The sequence below is a fragment of the Brassica oleracea genome, chromosome C7, assembly GCF_000695525.1.
Source record: "Brassica oleracea var. oleracea cultivar TO1000 chromosome C7, BOL, whole genome shotgun sequence".
NCBI classification, from domain to species: Eukaryota; Viridiplantae; Streptophyta; class Magnoliopsida; order Brassicales; family Brassicaceae; genus Brassica; species Brassica oleracea.
The window spans coordinates 2,704,917-2,714,852 of NC_027754.1; the positions used below are offsets into that span (position 1 = coordinate 2,704,917).

The window sequence follows — 9,936 nt, forward strand, 5'->3', positions numbered from 1 at the left end:
GTGTATTCTTTTCTTAAATAAAAACTACAAAATTACCTAATATGATTAACATATATATAGCAATTAATGACTATGAATAATAAAGATTTGATAACAATTTTTTCATCCTTTTTCATTTTTCTAAATTTTATATTATTAAAAAAATAAACAATCACATTAACCATATAATAAAAAATTATATTTTTTCTTATATGTAATATTTTGAATTTTTTTAAATGAATTTAAATTACAAAAATGAGAAAACCTTATATGTTATATTTAAAATTTTTTAAAACGACTTTAAATTACAAAAAAAAACCTTATATGTTATATTTTTCTTATATGTTAGATTTTTTCTTATATGTTATATTTTAAATTTTTTAAATGACTTTAAATTACAAAAATGTAAGTTTTCCTTAAGCATACGACTAAAAACATTAAAATGACATGTATTAGTTTGATGGTTGATCTGAAACTTTTCAAAACTATATTGAAGATAAATGTCAAAATAATTCAATTGTGGAAACAGTATTGTTCACTTTTTTCAAAAATGTATAGTGGAAAAAATAAAATTTTTGTGTCATAATTTGTTTAATGTCCACTCCGATCAATCTATGATATATTAATTATAGTTTAGTTCCATCTGATCCATCGGAAAGAAATTATATAATAACAAAAAAAAACATTGTATATGTATAAATAAAATGATCAAATATATTAAAAAATTATCGATAATATATACAAATAAATTCATCATGCCAGACGCAAACCTTATCCTAGTTTCCTTTTATTCTACATGAGTAGGGATATTGCCATATACCACAGTAGCCTGTGATCACAATTCAAGAACATCTATGTAATGCCCTTTTCCAAAAAAAAGGAAGAAGAACATATATGTACACTAATGATTTTTAAAAAATCTATATCTTGGCCAGATTATTTCAATTTTGTAAGGCTGCACTCTGCAGCATGCATACTACTATTATTTTTAATGTGTTGATTCTTTTTTAGTTAATTGGATGTCATGACACACGTTTATAAATTAACATAAGCAGTAAAATTCGATTATATTTTTTATTTATTTTACAAGAGTGCATGGTATTGTCAACACAATGAAAATCTTCGGAAAATAAAGTTGTTTTTATTATTAGAAGATCTATAAAATCATTTTAAATCTAGCAGTCAAAATATAGAAAATCATCAAAAATAGAAAATATTTTATATACATTATTATCTTAGAAATGAAATTTAGATTATTTTAATATATTGTTTTCATTTTAGTTTAAAAATTATGTTAATTATGTTTTAATATATATATTATATGAAAACATAATTAGCATATATATTTTTTAGACTAATATGAAAACAATATAAATATATTAGGCGATTCCGCGACTAGGGTTCCGCGACTAGGGCGATAGAGAACGGAATGGAGGCGATTAGAGAATGGAATGGAGGCGATTAGGCGATTCCGCGACTAGGGTTCCGCAGCCCTATTGCGCCGTCGTCTCCGTTGGTGCAGCCTCACGCTCATCGACGAGAAGTCTCTGTTTCTTAATCTCTGGTCTTTTCTTCCCTCTTTCATATCGTCATTTTAGGTTCTCATGGATTCGTTGGATTTGGTGATCCCGGCGGCTCAAAACCCTTGGAAATCTCCAGTGGTGGGTAGTTCGCGACCGGTGTTCGAGGTGTCTAATGGTGTAGCGGCGATTGACATTCCGGAAGATATCTATACAAGCTCTGATCCTCTATGGAAGAATTACGTTGTGGGATACTTTATTGGGGATGCGCCACATGTTGGGAGTATCCATGCTACTGTGAATCGTATCTGGACGAGTCCAGGTGTGAAGGTGAAAATCGATGTTCAGTTCATAAGCAAGACTTCAGTTTTGTTTCGAATTGAAAATGAGGCTCTGCAGCATAAGGTATTGAGAAGGAGGTACTGGCACGTGACTGATGTGCCTCTAGTTATCAATCTATGGACTCCAGAGACAGCAGCATTTCCTCCGGATTTGTCTGCAATGCCACTGTGGATTGATTTAAAGTCTGTGCCAAATTACATGTTCTCCCATAAGGGTTTGAAGTGCTTATCGTCTCCTGTGGGCAAGTTTGTTAGACTGCATCCGTCTACAGAACGTTGTACTCGATTGGATGTAGCGCGAGTACTGTTGGAAGTTAATCTCCACGAACTGTTTTTCTTTGTCCCATTCTATCTGTTGGGGCTGAGATTTTGACCAGGGCAGACTCAAATTTTTTTAACTGGGATCATACAATAAATACATGTATCTTATAGATATACATTAATTAAAAATATAATTGGAAGGGTGTCAGTGGGGAATCGGAACTGGGTTTTGAAGGGTCATTAGGAGCAAACAAACTACCGTTAACTTTTAAGCAAATCATATACAATTTATATTTTAGTACTTATTTTACGGCATCTCCAAAAGACATTCTATAACTTCAAATATGAAGTTTTTTGCTCTAAAAAAAAAATTTAAAACTTCAAATTTGAAGTTTTGAGGAATGAAACTCTATATTTGAAGTTTCACTACTCAAAACTTCAAATTTGAAGTTTTATATTTTAATTTTCATTTTGGTTCCTACAATCACACATCACCTTTATGTTTCATAAATATTTTCTCGTTCATTTTTTTAATCCTTAAAAAATTATTTTTTACAAAATTTAAATTTTACACATAAAATTAAATAAAACTTTAAAATAAGATTTAAAATATTTTAAACTAGTTTAGACAACAATACTATACAAAATAAACTTAACAAAAAATATTTTTAAAAATTACATGAAGACATGACTATTACACAAATTTAAATATTACAACAACACTAATAGTCATGTAAGTTTGATCCGAAACCTTCAAAATTTTCAAATATTGTCCAATTTTGTTTTTGTAACTGAAGATGGTTGTTGTCGTTGTTTATGAAGTCTTTTTCGTACAATTCTTTCTTGTGCATATCAAATATATTCACGAGTATTAATATCATCGAAAAGAAATTAATCTTTTAGCAATATTTTATGTTTCTCTTTTACTTTCTTGTTCTGATCTAAAGTATTTACAAGTATCAATCAATATCACTCGATTTCAATAAATTTTAGCTCGTAATCTACAAAATAAAAATGAAGAGAACCATTTTTACTTCGAAATGCACTAATAGATCGATCATATATGCATTACGAAAATCATTTTATGAAATAATATGGTGTTTTGTTTGAATATTAATTAAGTTATTTTTATTTAAATTTTTATATTTTAATAGGATATTTTATTAATTAATATTGTTGTAATATGTTTATAAATGTGCTAGTTATTTACAAAAGTTTTATGAATTCAAATTAGTTATGACAAATATAAGTACCATATTATAAAATACAAATAATTTTGAACTTGAGTTTGAAGTTTTGCTTTTTGATAAGAACAGTTTTAAACTTCAAATATAGAGTTTTGGAAACTTCAAATAGAGTTTATTTTTGGAAATGCTGTCAAGTGACCCCACTAAGTTGTCAGCGGGATCCGCCCCTGATTTTGACCCAAACCGAACCAGCTGAACCAAAATTCAAATTTAATTACGAGTTTAGTTCAATTTGGGTGGGGTTATCTAGAAAAAACTAGTAATTGATTTGGTTTTGTTCGGCAGCTGTTAAATTGATTTTCTTTTTAAATTGTTACTATACACTCTCGATCTTAACCAAATTTTTGAATCAAATTAATCAAATTTAACCAAAATCCAAATTTGTAATCAAGATTAAATCAAAGCCCAAATTTTTGGTCAACTATGGCAGAATTTTCATCAACAAACAAACCGGATTTTTGTTCGATATACAGTTCTAACATATTTTTTTGCTAACCGAAAACCAAATAACCCGAGCCACGTACTACTTGCGCTAACCCCTTAGGATGAGCCACGACAAAGGTTTGAATGATTGGGTATATTATTATGAACCCACATGAGACAGAAAAGAAGACAACATAAGCAATTATCTCATTTGTTGATCAAAAAAAAAAAAAAAAAAAAAAACAATTATCTCATTTATAATATATATATTACACAAAAGGGAGACTTGTCGGTTCTCAAGAATGGATAAAATAGTTAATGATTTAAGTTCAAGCTCTGGGAGAAAATTAAAGTCACCTAAAACACCCCCAATCTTTACAAATCAGAGAATAATAAGGTGACAGGCAAAATCTACAACCTCCTCTCTGTTTGTTTTTTTCTTCTCTATCTTCTTTTAACTGACAAACCTCTGTGTTATTTACTTTTTCTTAGTAGGTATTATGGATTAAGTAAGATCAGAGGTAATGAGTTTGTTGAAACGGCGCAGACACAGCCATCCATGGGCGGTCCAACATGTTCGGTTGCATTGATGATCCCATGGTGAACCCTGTTGTTGACTGTGGTGGAGGTCCCACGCTTGTGTGTTGCTGCACTGGACTGCTCACAACAACAAAGAAGTTTCTGTTAACACATTAATGAATTCAGTAGAAAAAACATTGAATCATTCTCACCTGAAGGACAGAGATAGAGGACATGATTCAACAGGTGCGTGGACGCGGTTTTCATCAGGGGAGAGCAGAGACCAGAAAACTGTAAATGTTCAAAAAAAAAAAAACAATTCAATAAAGAGAAACATAACCAAACACATATGCTTAAGTTTAATCAAAGGCTCAAGTTTTATCACCTGATGGTTCACGATCATTGTTAACCATAGGGCAAAAGAGAAAGTTCTGCAAAAAAAAAAGGAGAGTATTGGATTCATTACAACAACTCAATGAGAAGCTCATTACAACTTCATGGTGTCTAAAAGATTACCTCACTCATGTCCTGAGATGCATTGCAGACCATTTCTGCAGCAAAAAAAAAAGGATTGTTGCAATGTCAATATGTGTAATCATATGACCATATGCATCTACTCTACATAAGGGAATGATACTTACCTAGTTTAGGAGCACTTGGTTTTACAGCCAGGGTCAAGCCGAGAAAACATTCATCTTGTTTTGTGTTGAAGTCCCAGAGGTTAAGCTCAAGGTTAGGCATCTCCGCTGCTGAATACAACAAAGTTAATATCTGCTGTGAAAGCAGAAATAAAGAAAAAACGCTCACCCATGGTGTTAAGCCTCAACTCAAGGTCATGTAGAGGATAAGAAGCCTGCGTAGCCATCTATTGGTGGTGTCTTATATTATCAATACAGAGAGTGTGTGTGAAACAGATTCAAAAGAAGAAAGAGGATAAGTCAGATTACATTGAAGAAGGGATGGTTTAGCGCCTCATCAGCAGTGGGTCGTTTCAATGGATCCCATGAGCAAAGTCTCTGTTGATTCAATATAAGAACCAATATATACTAACTTTCAAAGAAGAGTGAACACAAGGACTCACAGTGATCAAATCAATAGCTTCAGGGGAAGCATTGGGGAGTAGATCAGCAATCCTTGTTTGAGGAAACTGTTCATAAAGAAATTCAGAGATCAGATTGAATATCTTATAAGCAACTTCATTAAGGTATCTTACCTCTGTGTGGCTAATGCTCATGATCCGAGATATGCTTTTTGCTTCAGGAAATGTGGTCCAGTCAGGCTTGCCAAGAACAGAGCAAATCTTGTATAGTTGATCTATCTCACTGCTCATAAGAAAATCATTATATTAGTGTAAATAGTATTACGCAAAACTTGACCAAAGAAGCTTTAAATGCAGTAACAGATTTCATTGTTCAGAGATTCAGTTTAGCATTTGGTAAAAGAACAAATAATTCACCTTTCACCAGGAAATAAGGGAGAAATAGCGAAAAGCTCAGCTAATATTGCCCCCACTGCCCACATGTCTGCAGTTATTTTAAATGTTAAACTATATTGTAAAGTGATGAAGCAGAAAAAGATTTTTGAGAAAGTACCAACTGCAGGAGTGTATGAGGAAGACTGTAGTAAAACTTCTGGAGCTCGATACCTGTTTCAAATAAGAGAGCCAGTTAAAAGCTAGCTAATAAAACAATATCAAATGAACCATTAACTTACCAACGTGTAGACACATATTCAGTATAAGGAGGCATAGATGCAACTTCTCTAGCCAGTCCAAAGTCAGCAATTTTCAGGATGTTGTTGGTCACCAGCAAATTCTCTTCCAAAACCAAAAAAAAAAAAAACGGAATACAAATTGTTAAAAGACACTCAAAGAAAGAGAAGCAAGCATATGACAAAACATACATACCTGGTTTCAGGTCTCTATGGAAGTAACCATTTTTATGCATGTGTGAGAGGCCTTGAAGCATCTGAGACATGAAACTTCTTATCTCTCCCTCAGAGAAAGGTCTTTGTTCCCTTTCTTTCATTATTTGGTATAGATTGTGATCCTAAATTAAGGAGAATATATTAATTAAAACATGTTACAAAGGACGAAAAGAAAGGGAAGATCATCTCTCTTTCTCTACTACCATGCACTCAAAGATGAAGAAAAGCTCGTTATGTTCCCTCGCAATCTCCTTCAACTTTATGATGTGAGGATGGTTTAGCTTACGAAGAGCCTGCAGAGTCACAAAAAAATCACATCATCAAACTCTGAACACACAAAAGTGAACTGCTTGAAGAATCGATACAAGTACAATACCTTTACTTCTCGCAGATTCATGCACTCTTCCCAATAATAAAACTTTCGCTTCATCTTCTTAACAGCAACCTATAAAGTTAAGGTTATAAAATTGGATGAGTGGAAAAAAAAAAAAAAACTTATTTTCATCATGAAACTTACAACTTCATATGTTTCAAGATTGACAGCCTTATATACACTGCCACATGTACCATCACCAAGCTCTTCCAGAAACTTATATCTGCACACACAAACAGAATCTTGTCTGTTTCTATAGCATTAAGTCCAAACCAATATGTGCAAGGAAGAATAAGAAAAAAAAAGAAAGCAAACCTTTCCATTATTATAAAAGAATGGTCAATAGATCTCTGATGATAAACTCCACCTTTGATAGGTGTGTTGTTGTGTCTATTGTTTTAAGACTGGTTTGCATAAACTGGTTGATTCTTGTTGACTGTAGCATGAAGTAAAGAGGAACCAACAGCTTCTCATGTTTGGAGTGATTAGTTGTAAAAGTTAGAAACATAGTTCAAAAGAAGCAGCTTTTCTACAAGCTGCAGCAATCACCAACCTTCTTCATCCAAAGGAAGGAAGATTAACTCAGGTAAACAACAAAGTTATCTGCAAAACAAAGGAGAAATTTTGATATTAACAACAAATGTTTTATCTTTAATATATTAATCAAGTAAAAATTTGGTTTTTATTTTCATATTTTTGTGAAAGAAAATAATCAGATAAGGATGCTTAAATCCAGATCGGGTTTTAGAATCTGGAGAAACTATTTTTTAAAAATCAATTCATTCATGAATATGAACAAATTCTTTAAAAGGCATATATTCTCAAAACAGTATTTATTTCGTGAAAAAAACAATCATAAGGATTTACACCGGAAAGAAAAGTCAGAAGGATGTGCCCAGAGACAGAAAAAAAAAAAGAGTAAAATTTATTATTTTTTCCTGTGAAATTTCTCTGAAATTGGGATTAAACAAAAAACTGAAAATCAAGAAGAAACAGAAACAAAACAGATCAAATCAAATAGTAAGAAGAAGGTTTTACAATAACTATGAACCAAACCAAAAAAAAACAAAAGAGTTTTTTTTTTACATCAATGGAGGAAAAAAAACTTACATAAACATAACCACAACAATAACAAACCACAAAACGATTATTGATTGAAAACGTATTTATCTGGTTTCATTGATAAGATTTTGATTCGTTTTACAGAGATTTTAGGTAGAAAAGTTGTAGCGAAATTCAAAAACCTAATTAAAATATTGAAAATATTAAATTAATTAGGTTCAAAATTTATGAATACACTTATGAGATTCCTTACCATTGATGCGGGGATAAGTTAAAATTATATTACGATCTGACGAATGAAATTACAGGACGATTCACCAATGTCGTTTCTTTTCCAAAGACAAGGAGATTAAGAGAAACTGAAATTAAAAAGAGAGAGAGAAAAAATCGAAGGAAAATTGCAGGTGAAGAGAGAGAGAGGAAAGCTTAGGAAGCCATGGAAGAAAGGAAAAACAAATTGATGAAGAAGAAGAAGAAGAGAAAAATAAATAATAAATTAATTTATTAAACGTTTAAAGTATATCTTGACGAAATAAAATACCAAAGATAATAGTAATTGTTTTTTTATTTAGAAATCAATTTTATATATTTATTTTAAAAGAAGAAACGGAGGAAAATGGTTGGTTGTGGTGGGGAAGGAAACGGTGGTCCCAGAGCTGATATTAATATTATTGTGATTTCCCCAAAATTGTAAATTACGAAAATGCCCACTGCTTGTCGAATAAGATAAAGAATAATTGACGACGTAACAAATGGACTTTTTAGTATTTGGGCTTGTATCATTCACTCCAATTTAAATGGGCTTTTCAGTGTCGAAATCTTCTGGTTATTGATGAGTGAGAAGTGAAACCCAAAGTCAATGGTCTCATATATCAGACGGGTTTCACAAAACCAAATCGAAAATAATATACGGAATGGAAATAATATAGGAAACGGCCATTAAAATTATGAACATTCAAATTAAAGCCCAAAAAGCTTTTCGATTTGTGTTTGAGCCAAAAAAAATTTCAGAACTTTTAAATATTGGTCATTTTAATTCTGATATTTTGTTGACTCGAACATTTAAGAAACTCAAATAGCCAACTACTAAACTCGAGTAACCACCATTAAACCCTATTTGATGTTGTTTTAAGAAAAACATTTTGTTTTAAACAGTTTTCTCGTTCAAATACCTGATTCCCAATTGGATTTAATCTTCCCCGAATCTATTTTAAAGGCAATCTTTGACGAAAATTAGGGCTGGGCAAAAAACTCGAATCCGAAGAACCGAACCGAACCCGATCCAAAAAAGTAGTACAGGACACGAACCGAAATTGATTAAATATCCGAACGGGTTCAAAATTTTGGTATCTAAAGAACCGAAACCGAACCAGACCCGAACCAAAATATTTCGGGTATCCGAATGTAACCGAAATAGATTTATATATCTAAATATATTACTTATTTTTAAATTTAATTAATATTAAAAACATCCAAAATGTATAAGATACTTTTAAGTTGTCTAAAATACTTGAAAATACACATAAATAGTTAAAAGTAAATTTCTAAAATAGGTAAAATATATTCAAAACACCAAAATACTTGAAATATCTATTGATTTTCTATCCAAATATTCAAATCAAACCAATTTATATGTTAATTTTAGGTATTTTGACATATATTATACAAATATATATGTAATATATTATTTTGTTTTATAGATTTTGAAAATTTTTAAGCATATAATGAATATTAAAATTTTAAAAATTATTTAAATGGGTTATCCGAACCCGAACCGAACCTGCAAAGATCTGAACCGAATCCGAGCCGAAATTTAAAAATACCAGAACGGGACTGAAATCTTTAAACCCGAATAGATCCGAACCGAACCCAAATGGGTACCCGAACACCTATCCCTAATGAAAATCATTATCTGCCAGTGGATAAACCACCACTGCTTGGCTTTATCGGAGATTCAATTTGGAAAAGACAAAATTGAATTAGGGGTTAGATTTTTGAGTGAGAAAGATGAAACTGATTTGAGATTTTTCTTAAAATGATTTTTAAAATGGTGTTGTGTTGGATTTAACGGTTGTTACACCAGTTTAATAGTTGACTATTAGAGTTTCTTAAATGGTCGAATCAACAAAATAGTTAAAACGACCAATATTTATAAGTTCAAATTTCTTTTACTCAAACACAAGTTAGAGACTTTTTGGATTTAATTTAAAGTTCAAGATTTTAATGTTCGTTTTCTCAATAATATATACGTACAGTAGCCTATGGTCTTGTAACATTGATTCAAC

The 9,936-nt window shown here is 31.3% G+C and overlaps 1 protein-coding gene across 2 annotated transcripts; it reads right to left on the reverse strand.

The window, feature by feature from the left end:
• Window positions 1-4,009: 4,009 nt before the first annotated feature.
• On the reverse strand, window positions 4,010-8,114 carry LOC106306831 (serine/threonine-protein kinase MHK). Of its 2 annotated transcripts, XM_013743593.1 has the most exons (19): window positions 7,905-8,114; window positions 7,143-7,192; window positions 6,905-7,025; window positions 6,734-6,812; window positions 6,593-6,661; window positions 6,420-6,509; window positions 6,197-6,338; window positions 6,004-6,106; window positions 5,883-5,935; window positions 5,747-5,813; window positions 5,504-5,612; window positions 5,372-5,437; window positions 5,238-5,306; window positions 5,098-5,155; window positions 4,932-5,039; window positions 4,807-4,841; window positions 4,676-4,721; window positions 4,503-4,581; window positions 4,010-4,428 (listed from the first exon to the last, which is right to left on the reverse strand). In XM_013743593.1, exons 3-19 carry the CDS (start codon window positions 6,910-6,912, stop codon window positions 4,287-4,289), a joined length of 1,323 nt encoding a protein of 440 aa, XP_013599047.1. In that variant the 5' UTR covers window positions 6,913-7,025; window positions 7,143-7,192; window positions 7,905-8,114; the 3' UTR covers window positions 4,010-4,286. The 2 variants fall into 2 exon arrangements, with proteins under 2 accessions (XP_013599047.1, XP_013599048.1); XM_013743594.1 differs by having other exon boundaries at window positions 4,932-5,036; window positions 6,905-7,192.
• Window positions 8,115-9,936: the final 1,822 nt, after the last annotated feature.